Source organism: Salvelinus fontinalis, chromosome 18 (assembly GCF_029448725.1).
Source record: "Salvelinus fontinalis isolate EN_2023a chromosome 18, ASM2944872v1, whole genome shotgun sequence".
NCBI lineage: Eukaryota > Metazoa > Chordata > Actinopteri > Salmoniformes > Salmonidae > Salvelinus > Salvelinus fontinalis.
The window spans coordinates 35,689,580-35,711,746 of record NC_074682.1 but is presented as its reverse complement, the minus strand read 5'-3'; the positions used below and the strand labels follow the sequence as shown (position 1 = coordinate 35,711,746).

Below are 22,167 nucleotides of genomic sequence, written 5' to 3'. Positions count from 1 at the left end.
ACAGCTGTCAATCGTTGTCCCTGATTGAGAATCATACTTAGGCAGCCTGGGTTTCACGTGTGTTTTGTGGGTGTTTGTTTCCGTGTCTGTGTTTGTTGCACCACACGGTACTGTATCGGTTTATGCACTTCGTTTATTTGTTTTGTAATTCAGTATTCAGTTTCGTTTTAATAAATCATTATGAACACTAACCACTCTGCGTTTTGGTCCGATTCGTCTCGCCTCTCCTCGTCCGAGGAAGAGGAATATGACGATAGTCGTTACAACGACAGTCTTATCCAGAGAGACTTACAGTAGTGAGTGCATACATTTTCAGACTCTTTTGTTCTGGTCCCCCGTGGGAATCGAACTCACAACCCTGGCGTTGCAAGCACCATGCTCTACCAACAGCCACACAGGACCTAAGAGTGCATTTGTTCAGATGTTGACCTGAAGACTAATGGAAATAATATACAGTAGAGCACACATGTAGAATGAATGTGAAATTCCTTTACAAGGTTTTGTGCATCTCAAATGGCACCCTATTCCCTATATAGTGCACTATACAGGGAATAGGGTGCCATTTGGCACTTAGAACCACATGTAACCGGTGTGAATAACCGGTGTGAAATGGCTAGCTAGTTAGCGGGGTGCGAGCTAATAGTGTTTCAATCGGTGACGACACTCGCTCTGAGACCTTGAAGTAGATGTTTCCCTTGCTCTGCTGTGGAGCGATAGGTAACGATACATCGGGGGTGTCAGTTGTTGATGTGTGAAGAGGGTCCCTGGTTCAAGCCCAGGTAGGGGTGAGGAGAGGGATGGAAGGAAGGAAAACTGTTACAAACACAACACAGGGTTAGACTGCATGGGGAGAGAAGGGGAGAAGGAAAACACTATACTTAACGAAAATCTAAAAGCAACATGTAAAGTGTTGGTCACATGTTTCATGGGCTGAAATAAAAGATCCCAGAAATGTTCCATATGCACAAAAAGCTAATTTCTCTCAAATGTTGTGCACAAATGTATTTACATCCCTGGTTAGTGAGCATTTCTCCTTTGCCAATATAATCCATCGACCTGACAGGTGTGGCATATCAAGAAGCTGATTAAACAGCATGATCATTACACAGGTGTGCCTTGTGCTGGGAACAATTAAAGGCCACTCTAACATGTGCAGTTTGGTCACACAACACAATGCCACAGATGTCTCAAGTTTTGAGGAAACGTGCAAATGGCATGCTGACTACAGTAATGTCCACCAGAGCTGTTGCCAGAGAATTTAATGTTTATTTCTCTACCATAAGCCGCCTCCAACGTTGTTTTAGAGAATTTGGCAGTACGTCCAACCGGCCTCACAACCGCAGACCACGTGTAACCACGCCAGCCCAGGACCTCCACATCTGGCTTCTTCACCAGTGGGATGGTCTGAGATGAGCCACCCGGACAGCTGATGAAACTGTGGGTTTGCACAACCGAAGAATTTCTGCACAAACTGTCAGAAAGCGTCTCAGGGAACCTCATCTGTGTGCTCGTCATCCTCACCAGGGTCTTGACCTGACTGAGGTTCGGCGTTGTAACCAACTTCAGTTACCAAATACTCACCTTCGATGGCCACTGGGACGTTGGAGATGTGTGTTCTCCACGGATGAATCCCGGTTTCAACTGTACTGGGCGGATGGCAGAAAGCATGTATGGCGTCGTGTGGGCGAGCAGTTTGCTGATGTCAACGTTGTGAACAGAGTTCCTTGCGGTGGGGTTATGGTATGGGCAGTCATAAGCTATGAACAACGAACACAATTCAGTGTAGTTTCAATGTATGGAATCACTTGGGAAATGTTGGATTTTAGGTCAACTTCCCCTTTAAAGAAGACTGAAGTTATGGATGGGAAATAAAATCTTCAAAAGATTAACAAGCAGATTCATTCCGCAGGGCTGCAGATACACACACCTATGCTTGTACATGGACACACACACAAACGGAAGCACACACACACACACACACACACAACGTTCATAGGCCTCCAATTGTGGACAAATTCTTGATTTGGGCAACAGGCAGTCTCTTACACACACACGCACACAGACACATGCAAACAGCCATATAAATGATGACACTGCCTCAATCAAAAGGGCCTTTGGAGGTCTGAGTAAAGCAGTGTTGAAGCCAACTCCAGTCAGACAGTATGATCCTTTCAGACACTGAATCCTCTCTCTGTGGGGACACACCAGAAGTGAGGGAGTCTCCACAGACACATTATATACTGCCTGTGCTTTGCTGTGCGCACCGGCCACACCTCAGGGACAATACAGTAACACAGCCACCACTTCCTTCCACTCTTGCTCTCAGGGGAGATTACATTTAAATGAAAGCCTGGTACCCTTCCCAACCCCCACCGGACAATTTCTGTCTGTATGTCTATTGGTCTCTCCCGCTCTCCACCCCCCCCCCCCCCCCCCTCCAGCGTCATATCGCCAACCAAATAGCATCTCTTGCCGCTTGCTGTTGCCATGGCAACCGTTCTTCCAGAAACTGCCTGGCTCTCAGCACAATAAATTCTCCCATACATACAGTGGTGTGTGTGTTTGAGCACATTTACACAATTGTAAATCACACATACTATATTGATTAATATTGATGATATGGATATAAGACAGACATGATATTTACTGAGTTAATAAAATACAATTCAAATGTTGAAAATCTCCCCAAATGTTTATTTTCATAAGTTATTACTTTACCCCTACTCTGATTGATATTTTGCAATCAAATATTTTGCAATCAAACTGAAATGCACCCCAAAATGTAAATGGCTATTCATTTCTTGTTCACCCAATCCCAATGTGGAGTCATTGAGGTAATGGGTTTCATTTGGATGTTGATTAACTCTGCAAGCAGAGCAGGAAGGGTCCCCTTCCGTCCTCCCTTCCTTCCTCCCTCACCCTCTGCCCCCTCACTCCTTCCCTCAGAAGAACACAGCTCTGTGTACTCCCACCCTTAATTATTCATGTCCCACTTACTCCTGACAAATTATTCAGCACTTACACCAATTCTACATACTCCTTCATCACACACGTCTACAACAGCACATTTGCAAATATAGTAAAATCTGAATATTTGATTACCATGGGCTATCTTATGTTTTCTTGTGACTGCTTGGAGTTGGAGAGAAATTTAGGCCAAGTAGGTTTTCATTGGCGGAAGCATTACTCTTGGGAACAGGAGAAGCATATGCAGGTTGTCCTCTCTCGTTATTCAACCTTTTTCATGCCTAACACCCAACAGGACCTATGAGTAAAGGTGTGCTCATTTTACTCTATCACATGAATGCATCATCATTCAAGTGATATCTTCTGCATTATATCCAGTATGTGACTGTGTGAACAGATTATAATGTATAATGCAATTTCCTGATTGGAATTCCAATTCTCTCTGAGGGTCCATCGAGGCATAGTGGCCATCCAATAACATATTTTATGACCAAGATGCATCACATGGCACCCTATTCCCTATGTAGTGCACTACTTTTGACCAGGCCCCATAGAGCTCTGGTCAAAGGTAGTGCACTATAAAGGGAATAGGGTGGGTGCCATATTGGACACAGCCCAAGGCTTGCCCTCTCACTTCAAGGTCTTCAACCTCCTTTTCTTCACCACATCCTTGCACAGTCCATCCTGACCTACAGTGTGTGGTTTTCCGGCCAATATGGACTGATGATGGACAACCATCTAGAATGAGACCACAGTGCACGAGCACCTGCTCACTGCACTAGCATTGTGTAAACCATTGTGTAAACCATTAGAGTAAGATGGTACGGCAAAACATAATCCAGCCTCCAGTTGTGAAAAGTCTGAAATGGAATGGGAAGGACAGCTAGCCCTGGTGGGGGGAATGGTGGATAGGTGGGTATGGGCGATATCTTACCTTCCTCCTCACTAGAACCCCTCTGAACGGGCGTGTAGATAGGGGGCGCTGTGTTGGAGCAGGGAGGCGCAGGCGTACTTTTTGTGAAGATCCCGCTGATGAACTTGAGCATCTTGCGGTCACGGGCGGGGGGACGCTGGGTGGTCCCCCCCTGACTCTGGCTGTCCTTCCCCTTCTTCAGGTCCTCAGAGAGGGAGTGCAGGTCACTGTTGTCCAGAGTGCGGCTCTTGCCCTTCCTCGGCGGTTTGGATATCTGAGGGGTGGGTTGGGCTGGCAGGGACGTTGAGCCTGTCTTCAGCCTGTCCCCTCTGGGGCTTTCCCTGGTCACCACGTCCGTAAACCTTCCCCCTACGGGGGCTCCCTGGCGAAGGAGGGTAGACCTGCCATCACTGTCCGCCCAGGATGCCCGGTAAGGTCCCAGAGAGGCCACAGCAGCTGTCATGGGAGACCGGTCCCCTATGCGGTTGTCTTTGCGGTCCAGACTCTTGGCGGATGGAGGCATACCCTGATTGGCTTCCCTCAACTCCCGCCGGCTTACAGCCCCGCCCCCGGCATGTGACCTCATCAGGACCTCTGGTCTCTGGGTGAGCCTGGGCGGTACGGTGATGGGCATGATGCCCCGGGAGAGGGTGTTGCTTGCGTCGCCCATCCCTTCCTCGCACCTTGGAAACAGCATGGGTGGCTCCCGATAGAGCTCTGTTTTAGGGCGGGTTCCCTCTCTCCTTAGCCCTCCCATTGAGGGGACATCTGACACCCCTGCAAGTCCTTTCACTTGGTCTTTCACATTCTTCGGTAAGAGGGGAGACTCCTTGCTCTTAGTCTCCAACGTGACATCTTTTGAGGAGCCTGGACCACGACTCTCTAGCTCCTTCATCACAGGCTTCTCCCGCTCCTGTACAGGCCCCCCAAAGCTAACGTCCTCCTGCTCCTCTATCTCTGTGTTCCCCTCTACCTCCACCTCGGCACATGCATGTCCTCCCTCATCCTCAGTGGTCCTGCTCAGCTCCTTATCCTCTGGGCCCTCCACTCCTGCTCTCCCCAGAGCAAGGGTCCGTTGTGGCTGGGGCCCGATGGAAACTCCATCACTCCCCACAGCCTCGACCTTGACCAGGGTAAGGGAGATGAGGTAGGTGGTGCGTCTCTGTAGGGTGCCCGCGTGGCTCATGGGGGCGGCAGGCTGGAAGCTAGGCAGACCAACCTCAGCGGAGTGGCAGCGCCCTTGCTGTGACCCAGACAGACCCACAGGGAACCGGCATAGCAATCCACAGCCGGAGGCCTCACCACGGAGACAATAGCCAGGCCAGACACCAGTCAGATGGTACTGTCAAACTGCCTGGCGTAGGGATACGTGTGATGTGGGTGAAGGGTAACTTTGTCAAGAGGTGGTTGGAGTCTTGCTGGATTGCTTCTTCAGGCTTCTGAACCCATGACGTGAAAACTCAAGAGTCAGCACAAGCAAGACAGAGAATCACTCTAAGGTATCTTGAATTAGTGGCGCATACTTAACAAGGTTACTGAATTAAGTCTAGACTAGTTTTTATTTTAATCCTTCCTGTAATCCTCTCTTCACCTCCTCTTTGCTGATCTGTAAAGACTGCTGCCACTGGACTGCTCCACGGGTTCATTCACAATCCTCCCTTTCTTGTTCCCTCCCTCTCTCCATACGCAATATTAATTCTACAGCCCAAAGCCAGGGATCTGAGATTGCTTTCCACGATCTTGATGTTTGAGACTGGGTAGTCTGGAATTATGATAGAGTCAACAAATGAGCCTGGTCCATTTCCCCACCAAGACTGTACTACGTAGCTCCCCACTTCACAAAAGCACACAAGATGAACTGCCTCAAGCCAGTCTTCAGTCTGTAAGCTTCTCAGATAATTCTTCATTTCCATTGAAGAATATCCATTGTACGCTTCAGAATCTTCATATTTTCTTATTCCCATTACATTTGACTGGTTAACAAATAATTGTTTCTATTTTTATTTTGCACCGTCACAGACACCAAAGGGTATGTACCGTGGTAAAGCCAAACCAGACATAGCAGGCAACACAGCAAACACAGAAAACAACCGCTTTAGCTGACCCAGCAGAGGAAAAACATTTACGGTAAATACAAGAAAAAACATAAATATAGAAATCATTCACGTGTCGCAAACGCGTGTGGTGGGTGGGTAGTCTCCTTCCGACTGCATACGAGGCAAAGACACACTAATGTCATGCATGAATCACATATGTACGTATCGTGGATCAATGAAAGGCAGGCTGCAAACATCTGTTGTAATTCCCCCAGCAAAGAGAAGCAGAGATGGTGGCCAGATAGGCAGAACACAGTCACTGTTTCTCTGTTCCTTTGGCTGTAACACTCTTATGTACAGTAGGTTCCTTCCCTCACTGCATCCTCGCCTCCGAGTGTCTCAGGCAATTAGCAAGTCAATAAAACGTGTCTGTGAGGCAGAGAGCGAGCCCACTGGCTCAGCTCAGCCCCTCCTTTCCTCCTCCAGATCTCCTCAGGGCCACTAGCCTCTCCGTTACCCAACAGCTAGTCCAGCTCCAGCCTCAGCTCCAGGCAGGCAGACAGACAGAAGGGAAGGCTGAGGGTGAAGCGTCATGGGAGAGATGCCTGTCCTCGGTCAAGCCCACACGTTCTGTGGCTCGTGTCGGATCAGACAAAACAAAGAGGAGAAAAACCTCTGCCTCCTCCTACCCATCACTTGCTCTCTCTCTCTCCCGCTCTCTTTTTCAGGCAATCTCCAGGCAGTTCCCACTCTCTCTCTCTCCTTCTGTCCCCTCCCATCCTGCCTCTCAGGAAAGAGGGAGAGAGCGATGATGAACTGGATGAATCAGACGTCACAGGGATGAATGAAAGGGGAGAGCGAGGGAGGAAAGAGAAAAAGAGAGAGAGAGAATAGGAGAAAAATGAACAGGAGAGTATGTGTGGGGAAGGATATAACCGACAAATAAATAAGGTGGTTTGAAAACAAACTGAATGGGTCATAAATCTTGGGGCACAGAAAAGGGAGGGGATGCGTAGAGAGGAGAGAGAGAGGAACAGACAGGAGGGTAGCTAGAGGTGGATGAGAGAAGAAGAATGCAGGAGATAGAGGAAGGAAAAAGGAGAGATGGAAAACGTGGAAGAGACATGAGAGGGGAAAAGGCTCTTTCTATCCTCTCCCTCTTCTCTGTCTTTTGCAGTCACATTATCTCCTTCCAGAAAAGCTCTCCTCAACCCCCTCTTAAGCAGTAAGCGTTGCAGGTAGCAACAGCCTATTCCACCCCATCTCTTTCACCTTTCTCAACTGATGGGCTCACCTGTGACCAAGGTGTTTGGAGCTCCAGGACATTACGGTAGTGAGTCACGTGCACCACCCTGGCTGTCTCCTTCATCCCTCTCTCTCTAAACCAGAGATATTGAAACTGGGGTTTGCGGCGGTCCTGCTGGGGGTTAATGAAAAGTCCTTAAGAGATTTAATATATATACATTAAGGACGTATTCACGTATTCATTTTTCCACATGTTGTTATGTTACAGCCTTATTCTAAAACGGATTAAATAGTTATTTTCCCCCTCATCAATCTACACACAATACCTCATAATGACAAAGCAAAAACAGGTTTTTAGAAATGTTTGCAAGTGTATTAAAAATCTAAAACTGAAACTCAGTTTCAGATCCTTTACTCAGTACTTTGTTGAAGCACCTTTGGCAGCGATTACAGCCTCGAGTCTTCTTGGGTACGATGCTACAAGCTTTGCACACCTGTATTTGGGGACTTTTCCCCATTCTTCTCTGCATATCCTCTCAATATCTGTCAGGTTGAATGGGGAGCGTCGCTGCACAGCTATTTTCAGGTCTCTCCAGAGATATTCAATAGGGTTTAAGTCCAGGCTCTGGCTGGGCCACTCAAGGACATTCAGAGACTTGTCCCGAAGCCACTCCTACGTTGTCTTGGCTGTGTGCTTAGGGTCGTTGTCCTGTTGGAAGGTAAACCTTTGCCCCAGTCTGAGGTCCTGAGCGCTCTGGAGCAGGTATTCATCAAGGATCTCTCTGTACTTTGCTCCGTTCATCTTTCCCTCGATCCTGACTAGTCTCACAGGGGCTTCAGTGTGTGTGGCTGTGTGTTACCCACCTGTGTCACTTCTTTAATTGGATGGAATCTGTCAAGGACACCCACAGAGTGTGGTGATGAATCATGTCCCCTCTAAACTGAAATTATAATGTGTCACTCACTGTGACACTTACACAGAATGTTGCATAGACTCTCAGAGAGAACACACACACACACACACACACACACACACACACACACACACACACACAGGTGAGGTACTTGAATTGTAAAGCATGTAAAAAATATATTGTGAACTAAATAGATAAAATATCCATTGAACACAACAAGTGCAAACTGCACATCAAAGTTTAAAGATCGCACACTAGACACACATTCCAGTGAGGGGTAGCAAAGCCATAGCATTCAACGTGGTGTCATGTTTGTATGTCATTGTTGTCATTGTTCTTTTAGCTGCTGTGACATTTATCAAGGCCACCACCACCTTACTGTGTAAAGAAAGATTGTGTTCCCTTTCCTCGGGGGACCACAGCCCTGTGCATTCCAACACACCATCTGCATAACTAAAACACTGCTCTGGAGAGCCACACCACCGCTGTCCTTATGCTAATCTGACAGTTGACACACACTCTGTTCGGCTTTCTGGTGTAATTGCAGGCATCAGAGTACTAACATGTCTTCCTGAGGTGTGACCTCTTTCTTAAAGGAACACATCGTAATGACAATTAATATCCTCCTTTCAGGGTGTGTGTGTGTGTGGGGGGGGGTGGGGGGGGGGGTAACGGGGGACTTAGGGGACCCCCTACGCAGGCAATCAAGAAATTGGGCACACACACACAGAGCTTATGACCCTTGAATCATCTGCAATGCAAATGATGGCATGATGGAAAAGGCACATAAATTAGTGTGTAGGTTGGAATGATGTGCGTACACGCCTTACACACAGACATTGCAGAATGAAACATGCACGCACGTGTAGGGGGACTGGGTTCAGAAATCTAATCAGAGCTCTTGAGAGAAGATCTGGGGGGTTTCGAATCGGCCTAATTGCCGCAAAACTGCAAAATATGAGATCTGCAATAACACAAAGAGAGCAACTAGACGAGTTTGACAAGTCTGCATCTGAGTGATAAGGACTGGAGATTAGGATATCAGAAACAGAATCGTCTAACTGCCACACCAGTGAAGAGAAGCCAGAGGGTGTGTTGCAGTGAGCTGTGGTCTCTCCTGTCTCTGTGTCTCTCATAGAGATGGTAGTCAAGGTGAATAGTGTCCGTGACATTTGGACAGATCCCATAACAAGGAGTGTAACCTGCTGTGATGAAAGGCTAAATGACAACACAAGGTGGAGGGACAGAAGAGAGAGGGTAGGGGGTAAGACGGGGGCGGTGTGTGGTGTGTGATGAAAGAAACAGTATAGGGAAGGTAAGGAGCATTTTTTTAATTTGTGAATTAGGGTGCAGGGGAGGAAGATGTATCAAAACATGGTCTGCCTGTCTCCTTGAGGCAGGAAGTGGCTCTGCAGACAGACTACAGAGAGGAAGTAGCTTGATGTGCAGTGCTGTAAGGATGAGGAAAGGCTACCATTTTTAAAGGTGCAATATGTAGAAATCGCTCCGTCATTTCCTCGTTGCTAAAATTCGAATAGTTAGCCTAATTTCAGTTCATGTGACAAAACAAGCAAAACAAGTGCAAAGAATCATTATAACATCTAAACCGCTGTAAAATGTCTTTTCCATAACCACTTTTTGTTTTCAGCTGTTTGAAGCTGGTGTGCAAAACGGAAACTTAACAGGAAGCATAGAAATAGAGCACATATAACAGATCTTGATTTTTTTTTTAAATGACGCCAGAGAAGAAGTCTGACGTTTTACCTGTCCCCAACTGATTATGTTGTTTTTTTTGTTTATTTGCGTTGTTTGTAACTTATTTTGTAACTTATTTTGTACATAATGTTGCCGCTACCGTCTCTTATGACCGAAAATAACTTCTGGACATCAGGACTGCGATTACTCACCATGGACTGGCAGAATTATTTTTTTCCTTTAATGAGTCTGACGAGCCTGACGTGAATGATATACTGCTTTCTCGGGAACAAGCCCAGATCCCCATGATTTGCGTGAAGAGGAGGTGGAGAAAAAGGGTCCAGAGAACGGGCTGCCTTCGGAGAATTCATAGGCGATCGAATAAACCTCCACTTCCTTCCATTCTGCTAGCAAACGTGCAATCTTTGGAGAATAAAATTGATGACCTACGTGGAAGATTACACTACCAACGGGACATTCAAATCTCTAATATCTTATGCTTCAAGTCGTGGCTGAACAAAAACACTATCAACATACATGGTTACATGCTGTACCGGCAGGATAGAACAGCAGCATCTAGTAAGACAAGGGGCAGCGGACTATGTATTTTTGTAAATAACAGCTGGTGCACGATATCTAAGGAAGTCTAGAGTATCTCATGATAAGCTGTAGACCACGCTATCTACCTAGAGTTTTCATCTGTATTTATCGTAGCTGTTTACATACCACCACAGTCAGAGGCCGGCATTAAGACAGCATGGAATGAGCTGTATTGCGCCATAAGCAAGAAAAACGCTCACACAGAGGCGGCGATCCTAGTAGCCGGGGACTTTAATGCAGGGAAACTTAAATCCATTTTGTCAAATTTCTATCAGCATGTTACAGTGGGGCAAAAAAGTATTTAGTCAGCCACCAATTGTGCAAGTTCTCCCACTTAAAAAGATGAGAGAGGCCTGTAATTTTCATCATAGGTACACTTCAACTATGACAGACAAAATGAGAAAAAAGAATCCAGAAAATCACATTGCAGGATTTTTAATGAATTTATTTGCAAATTATGGTGGAAAATAAGTATTTGGTCACCTACAAACAAGCAAGATTTCTGGCTCTCAGACCTGTAACTTCTTCTTTAAGAGGCTCCTCTGTCCTCCACTTGTTACCTGTATTAATGGCAGCTGTTTGAACTTGTTATCAGTATAAAAGACACCTGTCCACAACCTCAAACAGTCACACTCCAAACTCCACTATGGCCAAGACCAAAGAGTTGTCAAAGGACACTAGAAACAAAATTGTAGACCTGCACCAGGCTGGGAAGACTGAATCTGCAATAGGTAAGCAGCTTGGTTTGAAGAAATCAACTGTGGGAGCAATTATTAGGAAATGGAAGACATACAAGACCACTGATAATCTCCCTCGATCTGGGGCTCCACGCAAGATCTCACCCCGTGGGGTCAAAATGATCACAGGAACGGTGAGCAAAAATCCCAGAACCACACGGGGGGACCTAGTGAATGACCTGCAGAGAGCTGGGACCAAAGTAACAAAGCCTACCATCAGTAACACACTACGCCGCCAGGGACTCAAATCCTGCAGTGCCAGCCGTGTCCCCCTGCTTAAGCCAGTACACGTCCAGGCCCGTCTGAAGTTTGCTAGAGAGCATTTGGATGATCCAGAAGAAGATTGGGAGAATGTCATATGGTCAGATGAAACCAAAATAGAACTTTTTGGTAAAAACTCAACTCGTCGTGTTTGGAGGACAAAGAATGCCGAGTTGCATCCAAAGAACACCATACCTACTGTGAAGCATGGGGGTGGAAACATCATGCTTTGGGGCTGTTTTTCTGCAAAGGGACCAGGACGACTGATCCGTGTAAAGGAAAGAATGAATGGGGCCATGTATCGTGAGATTTTGAGTGAAAACCTCCTTCCATCAGCAAGGGCATTGAAGATGAAACGTGGCTGGGTCTTTCAGCATGACAATGATCCCTAACACACCGCCCGGGCAACGAAGGAGTGGCTTCGTAAGAAGCATTTCAGGTCAGTCTCCAGATCTCAACCCCATAGAAAATCTTTGGAGGGAGTTGAAAGTCCGTGTTGCCCAGCAACAGCCCCAAAACATCACTGCTCTAGAGGAGATCTGCATGGAGGAATGGGCCAAAATACCAGCAACAGTGTGTGAAAACCTTGTGAAGACTTACAGAAAACGTTTTACCTCTGTCATTGTCAACAAAGGGTATATAACAAAGTATTGAGATAAACTTTTGTTATTGACCAAATACTTATTTTCCACCATAATTTGCAAATAAATTCATTAAAAATCCTACAATGTGATTTTCTGGATTTTTTTTCTCATTTTGTCTGTCATAGTTAAAGTGTACCTATTATGAAAATTACAGGCCTCTCCCATCTTTTTAAGTGGGAGAACTTGCACAATTGGTGGCTGACTAAATACTTTTTTGCCCCACTGTAAATGTGCAACCAGAGGGAAAAAAAACTCTGGGACACCTTTACTCCACACACAGAGACGCATACAAAGCTCTCCCTCCTCCCTCGCCCTCCATTTGGCAAATCTGACCATAATTCTATCCTCCTGATTCCTGCTTACAAGCCAAAATTAAAGCAGGAAGCACCAGTGACTAGATCAATAAAAAGTGGTCAGATGAAACAGATGCTAGGCTACAGGACTGTTTGCTAGCACAGACTGGAATATGTTCCGGGATTCCTCTGATGGCTTTGAGGAGTACACCACATCAATTGTTGGCTTCATCAATAAGTGCATCAATGACGTCGTCCCCACAGTCACCATACGTACAGACCCCAACCAGAAGCCATGGATTACAGGCAACATCCGCACTGAGCTAAAGGCTAGAGCTGCTGCTTTCAAGGAGCAGAACTCTAACACGGAAAGCTTTTAAGAAATCCTGCTATGCCCTCCGACGAACCATTAAACAGGCAAAGTGTCAATACAGGGCTAAGATCGAATCGTACTACACCAGCTCTGACGCTCGTCGGATGTGGCAGGGCTTGCAAACCATTACAGACTACAAAGGGAAGCACAGCCGAGAGCTGCCCAGTGACACAAGCCTACCAGACGAGCTAAACTTCTTCTAAGCTCGCTTCGAGGCAAATAACACTGAAACATGCATGAGAGCACCAGCTGTTCCGGAAGACTGTGTGATCACGCTCTCCCCAGCCGATGTGAGTAAGACCTTTAAACAGGTCAACATTCACAAGGCCGCAGGGCCAGACGGATTACCAGGATGTGTACTCCGAGCGTGCGCTGACCAACTGGCAAGTGCTTTCACTGACATTTTCAACCTCTCCCTGTCCGAGTATGTAATACCATCATGTTTTATGCAGACCACCATAGTCCCTGTGCCCAAGAACACTAAGGTAACTTGCCTAAATGACTACCGACCCATAGCACTCACGTCTGTAGCCATGAGTCATGGGTCACATCAACACCATCATCCCTAGACCCACTCCAATTTGCATACCACCCTAACAGATCCACAGATGATGCAATCTCTATTGCACTCCACACTGCCCTTAACCACACTGTCATTTCCCAGAAGGAACACCTATGTGAGAATGCTATTCATTGACTACAGCTCAGCATTCAACACCATAGTGCCCTCAAAGCTCATCAATAAGCTAAGGACCCTGGGAGTAAACACCTCCTCTGCAACTGGATCCTGGAATTCCTGACGGGCCGCCCTGAGGTGGTAAGGGTAGGTAACAACACATTCACCACGCTGATCCTTAACACAGGGGCCCCTCAGGACCTCTATACCAGGCGGTGTCAGAGGAAGGCCCTAAAAATTGTCAAAGACTCCAGCCACCCTAGTCATAGACTGTTCTCTCTGCTACCGCACGGCAAGCTGTACCGGAGTGCCAAGTCTAGATCCAAGAGGCTTCTAAACAGCTTCTACCCCCAAGCCATAAGACTCCTGAACATCTAATCAAATGGCTACCCAGACTATGTGCATTGCCCCCCCTCCCCCTCTTTTACACCACTGCTACTCTCTGTTGTTATCATCTATGCATAATCACTTTAATAACTCTACCTACATGTACATATTACCTCAACTAACCGGTGCCCCCGCACATTGACTCTGTACCGGAACCCCCCTGTATATAGTCTCACTGTTGTTATTTTACAGCTGCTCTTTAATTACTTGTTACTTTTATTTCTTATTCTTATCCATATTTTTTAAAACTGCATTGTTGGTTAGGGGCACATAAGTAAGCATTTCACTGTAAGGTCTACATTTGTTGTATTCGGCACATGTGACTAATAAAATTTGATTTGATTCGATTTGATTTGATCTACCGCTTCTTAGACTTGTTATAGACAGATCTATTACTCACATTTCTATGTGAAATTGGTCGGGTCACCCAAAAAGTTACATATTGCAGCTTTAGCGAAAACAGCAGCAAAAATATCAGGCTGTATAGACAGCAATAGAAATCACAAAGACATACTGTAAAGGAAGAGAGATACAAGGTGTTGTCTGCATTACTTGAAGGAACATGAATTTCTGTCAACACAGCATGTTCACACTGAAACATCAGTGTCTCTCTATTCAGTCCTGTCTCAGTTTCTACTGTAGCTGTCGCGTAGTGGGCTGACTGAGACGGGGCCTGACCAATGTTATTATAGTTTTGTGGTTTTATATACATTTTTATTTCTGTTAGTTTTTCCATTTTATTTGAAATTCAGTTTAGTCTCAATTAGTTTTCAGACATGATTTACTACTTTTTCTTTAGTTTGAGTTCTATAAGAACGTATATATTTTGTTTTTATATTATTTTGTTTCAGTTTTAGTGTTAGGGACACAAAGTAGTGGATGTCTTCCCTGTTAGCTGGTGATAACTAGTGGTAGTGATACACAAGCTAGGCCTTTTTGAAACATCTGTCACAATTCCAAAAGTGGTGATGAAGGAGTCAGGCGCAGAGAGCAGGGTAGTGAGAAGCTAGTGGATTTAATATTCCAAAAGAATATAACGAGACGGCTACGCCACACATTCAAGGGCGCGTCAAGTACAGTCCAAAACAAACAGGACAAAATCCACATGGAACAGACACAACAAGAAAATACGACACCACAAACAGATAAACAAGCCCGCACAAAAGTCGGCGGGCCAACTGGGTTTAAATATCCCACAATAAACCTAAACACAAAACAGGTGCAACAAATCAGACAAAACTAAATGAAACAGAAAAGGGGATCGGTGGCAGCTAGTAGGCCGGAGACGACGACCGCCGAGCGCCGCCCGAACGGGAAGAGGCACCATCTTCGGCGGGATTCGTAACAACATCGACATCTCCTGTCAGAATTTACCCGGCTTGAAAACCCCATTTTATTTTTGCCCAAAGTTTAGAAGAAAAAAAGAAAAAACATAATTCATGATGGTTTTTATTTGACTTTAGTTCGTTTTGGAGTCAAATATAATAGTTTCAAACGGGTCTGTTAATTATTTTATTTCAGATAACAATTTTTCCCCCATCTTTAGTTCAGTTTTAGTTTACTATAATAACCTTGGACCTGACACACACCCGGTTAGAAACTGAATCTGCATCCTATGGGCACCCTATTTTTTTACATAGTGCACTACCTTGGACCTAGGTCCTGGTCCAAAGTGGTGCACTATAAAGGGAATAGGGTGCCATTTGGGACATATACCCTACAAAAAGACTAAAATGTGGGCTTTGGGGTGAAGTGTTTAAATACTGTGGGTTCATTGATCACTTCAACCTCTGCAATTAGCATTCCTCGCACTCTCAATCCGTTTGGTCTCAAGCTGAACACACATCATACAGATACTTTATTAGAGTCAGATAAAAAGTGAGTATGTATTTCTCTATGGATACTGGGTGTGTACAGGAGCTGAGGCAGTTACAAAACCATTTTGGATAGAGGTCAGCTAAGTAGAGTGAGCTCTAATATAGGACTTCCACTTTCTCAGCTGAAGTGAGGAGACAATGGGATAAAAAGAGAATCAGAGTGTTCAGACAAGCCTTGGGTTGTTCGGTCTCTGAATCAAAATAGAATCTCAGTGATGAAGTATAAATAGAGAGTCTGAAGCTGCACTTCGGTGAAAACAGTCTAGACATCACTTCAATTTCAACAGATATTGATAAAGTATAACACAACAAATCATGTCCCAGTGCCTCATATTTATAATATACATTATGTGCATCCATATAAGTGTATGAATATTGGATGTGCATTTTCACACACACACACTTTCTCATGTCATAGAAGCTATTAAAAATGAAAATGCTATTACCAGTAATAAGTGAGTATAGTGACCTATTTTAAGAGGTTGTACAGGGTAACTTCCTTCCCTTTCTGTAATTTAGGCTCAGACCTACATGTTATGGGAAGAGTGATGCTGCAACCTCTCTCTGCCATTTGTAAATAGGTTCTCAAACACTTTCTTCATGCTTAGTTATCATAAGTTCTCTGCAATTACACCAGACTTTTAAAAAAAACTATGGAGGTTGTCGGTCATGTAAGGGACATGGGACATGACTACCCTAGCTTTCGAGAACCCATGGGGCTTGCATTGCCAAATAGTGTCCCCTCTACGTCACATTGTTATTCGATAAACTATTAGTGTCCATTGCTATATCAACGGTGTGACAACATAATGATTAGAATTTTGGAGATCATTACAAACTAAATTACATTCTTTTCATCATCACTATGCAAACAAAGCTGCTTTCCGCGACAATTTCGCTGTTTAAACTAGTTTTGTTTAGCTAATAAAATGAAAACATTAATTTGAACTACTTGTGGGTACATTGTTATCATTACAACATGAAATCCATGTCTTAAACGTTGCTACGTTGCAGAAATGGCAAAGAAAACGTAACCTGCTTGACACATTAATGTTACATACATTACAGATCAGGAAGTCAGCTAATTTCCACTCTATTCATATGCAAACCCCTTTGATTCATACACTGGCTTGTCTGGGTGCCATGTTTTTATCTTAACCTGCACTGAAATAATATAATTTCAGTAGTCCTCTATGATTTTTTTTTCTATAATCAGTAGGTCCTAGGATACAATAATGAATAATGTGGAACAAATAAATATCGTCAAAAGATACCTTACAACTTACAATAATGAACACCTTATGAAACTTTGATCGTTTTTGGTAGTTATGTCATTCATTTATTTTCACATATTTTTTGTATACTCACGTGGCAATCATAGACTAAAATACTGAATTCTGGTGTGTGGAATTCTGCCTGTCACTTGTTCTCAACAGGCAGCCAGTCTCAGAAGGGGGACTTGAAGAGGGAGACTGCAAAGTCCAGGCACTGCTGCTCTCTTTGTTCTGAGTGTTTGCAGTGCTAGTGTTTTTAGTTCATCTGTGTATCTAACATATTACGTGCCCAGAATGATAAGAGCAAGACAACTCTTAGCAGATAATGACAACAACAGTAGCTGTAGATGATGTAATGAAAAGTTGGAGGGTGGTTGGTAATGGATGACATAAGGTGGATCCACGTCTGGGTGTTGGGCAGAACCCCTAGGTACTGGAGAACAGGAGCAGAGTTAAAATGAAAAAGGTAGGAGATAGAGAAGTAAACAAGCAACCACACAGGTTACACTTTACTGTGAGAAAATTTGATGGATTACTGCAGCGTTACAACATAAATTAACAGCGGGCAATCATTTTTCCTGGTCAAAAACCTCCACATCCTTCTCAGTCTGTGCCTGAAGGTGGTACTTGAAGGCGTTCTAATCTGGATCGAACACTTCCACCACATCAGGTGGGGTTTCAGAGATCTGAAAGTAAGTTATACAAAAATAGCAATAGACAAACAACAACACTAAAAGACACTCACAAATTTGAAAGACTACAGTATATGCAATAATTCTATATAAAATTGCATTGTTTACCTCAGTCAACAGCTGCGGCTCCCATCCATACTTGGCCTGGATGCTGCTGTTGTGCGCAAAGAGAATTGCCTTCAGGTTGTTCTCCCACCCTTCCTGGTATCAAGGGACTTGCTCATGGCAGTCTTGAGGGTCTGGTTTGTCCATCCACCAAACCTGGAGGGGGTAGAAAAGCGATATCTTTTGACAATGTAAGATATTGAAATATGTCTGATTATGTATGTACCATGGAATAACAAATTGTTAAAAACAAAACCCTTTTTAATGGGTTACATTAGGGAATTTAGAGTTAAGCACATACTCTTCCTTTACTGACTGTAATGGGTATTGCCTCCACCAACTTGAAAGTGATCGGTCGCTGGAAAACACCAGCTGTTGCCATTCCTGGATTTCGTGAAGGGTCCAATGAGGTCCACCCCTAACATTTAAAAAGTGTTAGAGAGAAGATTACTTTATTCTTACCTGTATCTGTGTCATACAGTCTGCAGATTTTTGTATTTGTAAGGATACTGACACACACACATGTAACAGTATAACTTTAGTACGTCCCCTCGCCCCGACACGGGCGCGAACCAGGGACCCTCTGCACACATCAACAACAGTCACCCACGAAGCGCCGTTACCCATCGCTCCACAAAAGCCGCGGCCCTTGCAGAGCAAGGGGCAACACTACTTCTAGGTTTCAGAGCAAGTGACGTAACTGATTGAAACGCTATTAGCGCGTACCCGCTAACTAGCTAGCCATTTCACATCCGTTACACACACACATTCTATAATATTGAACTATGCTGTGGTCAAATAAAGAAACCATTCCAAAACAACTAATCAGGGCAAAATTTGAATTGGGAGACTTACCGATCATGTGCCATGGTGAACCGATCATGTGCCATGGTGAAACAACTTTGATGGGCTTTATCTCCAGTGCCACTGTCTTCGCCCTCTCAAACTTATGGCAGGCTAGACATGGTACTGACCTTTAAGCAAAAAGTGACAAATGTAAACATTGTGTGCTCTCTGATATGACATTAATTGAAATAATAATAATTTCAGATATAATAGAATGTGATTGATAAACAAAAGGTTATTTTACTTGCCCCGCTGTCCACATCCTTGACAATTCCATGTCAGAAGAAGATTAGGTACATTTTGGCATTCATGCGCTTCACTCCAAAAATGTACACATGCATTTCTGTCAGCATGGCCTCCTTCTCCTTAGTAAAAATCAACCTTCTGTGTGGCTGGCCATCCTTCCCCGTAGGTAGATATGATTGCCTAACAAGTTGGAAGAGAAGAGTTGTTGAAATACTCAAGTCTAAGTATATTTGCACTATCAATCAATCAATTTTATTTTATATAGCCCTTCGTACATCAGATAATATCTCGAAGTGCTGTACAGAAACCCAGCCTAAAACCCCAAACAGCTAGAATGCAGGTGTAGAAGCACGGTGGCTAGGAAAAACTCCCTAGAAAGGCCAAAACCTAGGAAGAAACCTAGAGAGGAACCAGGCTATGAGGGGTGGCCAGTCCTCTTCTGGCTGTGCCGGGTGGAGATTATAACAGAACTATGCCAAGATGTTCAAAAATGTTCATAAGTGACAAGCATGGTCAAATAATAATCATGAATAATTTTCAGTTGGCTTTTCATAGCTGATCATTAAGAGTTGAAAAACAACAGGTCTGGGACAGGTGGCGGTTCCATAACCGCAGGCAGAACAGCTGAAACTGGAATAGCAGCAAGGCCAGGCGGACTGGGGACAGCAAGGAGTCACCACGGGCGGCAGTCCCGACGCATGGTCCTAGGGCCCAGGTCCTCCGAGAGAAAGAAAGAGAGAAGGAGAAAATTAGAGAGAGCCAAGATTTTAAAAATGTTCATAAATGACAAGCATGGTCAAATAATAATCAGGAATAAATCTCAGTTGGCTTTTCATAGCCGATCATTAAGAGTTGAAAACAGCAGGTCTGGGACAGGTAGGGGTTCCATAACCGCAGGCAGAAGAGTTGAAACTGGAATAGCAGCAAGGCCAGGCGGACTGGGGGCAGCAAGGAGTCACCACGGCCGGTAGTCCCGACGTATGGTCCTAGGGCTCAGGTCCTCCGAGAGAAAGAGAGAAGGAGAAAATTAGAGAGAGCCAAGATTTTCAAAATGTTCATAAATGACAAGCATGGTCAAATAATAATCAGGAATAAATCTCAGTTGGCTTTTCATAGCCGATCATTAAGAGTTGAAAACAGCAGGTCTGGGACGGGTAGGGGTTTCGTAACCGCAGGCAGAAACAGTTGAAACTGGAATAGCAGCAAGGCCGGGCGGACTGGGGACAGCAAGGTGTCAGCATGCCCGGTAGTCCTGACGTATGGTCCTAGGGCTCAGGTTCTCAGAGAGAAAGAGAGAACGAGAGAATTAGAGAGAGCATACTTAAATTCACACAGGACACTGGATAAGACAGGAGAAGTACTCCAGGTATAACCAACTGACCCTAGCCCCCCGACACATAAACTACTGCAGCATAAATACTGGAGGCTGAGACAGGAGCGGTCAGGAGACACTGTGGCCCCATCCGAAGAAACCCCCGGACAGGGCCAAACAGGAAGGATATAACCCCACCCACTCTGCCAAAGCACAGCCCCCACACCACTAGAGGGATATCCTCAACCTCAATCACTACTGTCTTTCTCTCTCTGTTTCTCTCTCTCTCCATCTGTCTTCCACTCTTCCTACCTCTCACTTTCATCCTTTCACTCCCATTTTCTTCCTCCCCCTCTGTCTGTCTAGCGAAGACACCAAGTTTAAACCTATCCATTTGATTGATCAGGTTTAACTTATAGCTAGACACCTCAATATGACAGACATATAACTATATCGGTGGAGGCTGCTGAGGGGAGGATGGCTCATAATAATGTCTGGAATGGAGTCAATTGAATGGTATCAACCACATGGAAACCACGTGTTTGGTACCATTCCATTTACTCCCTTCCAGACATTATTATGAGCCATCCTCCCCTCAGCAGCCTCCGCTGAACTATATGTATAGCTAGCAACTACTATAGCTAACGTTAGAGGGAAAATGGTTGTTGAAAAATGGTTATACATAGCTAAATATGTCCAGTTATCTAATTGAAGTTAACTGCTTAACGTTACCCTGAATTTTTCTGAATGTTGCGCCTCTTGTCGACATCAGTGGTGTCTTCATAGTACTTCGTCAGGTTGGAAAGATAAAAGAAAATCTCCTCGAGGGATGCCATTGAAGTGCAAGCTACATACAAACAGAAAGCTGCAATAACAGTTATAATAGCTTGCTTGCTATCTAGCTAGCTAACGTTAGCTTAGCTAAATAAAACGGTCTGGCTAGGCATTCTGAGGTATAGAAGTACAGTAGCTAGCAACGTCAATCTATAAAAACAACAAATGATGTACTCCTATTTAACAATATGTACAAATACATGGTAAAGAAAGTGTTCTCTTTCCAGTCATCTGAAGCAGCAGGTAGGCAGCAGGTAGTCACCGTCAAATACAGAGAGCAATTCTGAGGTAATCATTTTGCGCGGACTGAGCGAGCGTTTAAACGGTGAAATAGAACTAGAACTGCTCGCATCCCCTACGAGATCAAATAGAGCCAAACAACCAGCATAACAACTGACGCTTTGGTTCATTTCTTATTCCGGTCAGAATTTTGCAAGTTCACGCAACAGCCCTAGGAACAGAAGCTAGAATTTATCGAATCCTATTGTGACGTAAAGGGTGAAACTATTTGGCATGACAGGCCCTCTTTTGGGTTCTCAGCTGAAAGATCAGACCACAGATGGTTCCACGTGAATTACAATCCCCAGACTCTGTTTTAACTTTTAGAAACGTTAATAATCTTAATTTGCGATACGGTTTTGGAAAACTTTGGACCTTAACTTTCATACCAGCGAGAACGAATCTTTCAAATACAAAATATACACTTACTGTATGTAGTTTAGCAAAGATGCATCTGGCTATAACAGTCTCCAGCCGAGATATGACACATCTTCTCACCTTGTGCTGGCATTTCCATTGGACCATTCCATATTTCTGGTTGCAAACAAGTGTTACTCAAAACACAGCCAGGTGCAACTTTGATAAACTGTTTACAGTAAGTGTATCTTCTGTATTTATAATTCATATGAAAGTTAAGTTCCAAATGTTTCCAAAAATGTATCGCAAGGCGTATTTTAGTTTAGATCTAGCATTTTGGCAGCGTCGGGCATTTCCCTCACAAGGCTAAAGGGGACGTCCAATGACCCAATGTAATGCAATGGAATTGGAGTCATGATAAGAGCTAACTAGACACCACCCTGCACAGTCTAAAAACAAGTCTGACAACCAATTCTTGTGTAAGTGAATAATTTCAGCAAGGCTAAAGGAACAGATGCAATGCCATATCAAGCTGCCAGCACTTTTAAATTACGTTTTAAATTAGTTCATTTTCGTTACAGGTAGGCTATAATTTAATTTCAAT

General features: G+C 44.4%; 1 protein-coding gene and 1 long non-coding RNA gene across 2 annotated transcripts in view; both read right to left on the bottom strand.

The window, feature by feature from the left end:
* LOC129815417 (arf-GAP with GTPase, ANK repeat and PH domain-containing protein 1-like) overlaps window positions 1-6,977 on the bottom strand; it is a 33,859-nt gene extending 26,882 nt beyond the window's left edge. Inside the window, exon 1 of the mRNA XM_055869216.1 lies at window positions 3,902-6,977. Coding sequence (XP_055725191.1) covers window positions 3,902-5,066 — 1,165 coding nt within the window. The 5' untranslated portion in view covers window positions 5,067-6,977. The remainder of the gene's footprint in view (window positions 1-3,901) is intronic.
* Window positions 6,978-14,737: 7,760 nt separating this feature from the next.
* On the bottom strand, window positions 14,738-20,604 carry LOC129815422 (uncharacterized). The gene is made up of 5 exons (XR_008753426.1): window positions 18,780-20,604; window positions 18,545-18,663; window positions 17,991-18,107; window positions 17,693-17,845; window positions 14,738-17,578 (listed from the first exon to the last, which is right to left on the bottom strand). It is a non-coding gene; the product is annotated as an uncharacterized LOC129815422 (long non-coding RNA).
* Window positions 20,605-22,167: the final 1,563 nt, after the last annotated feature.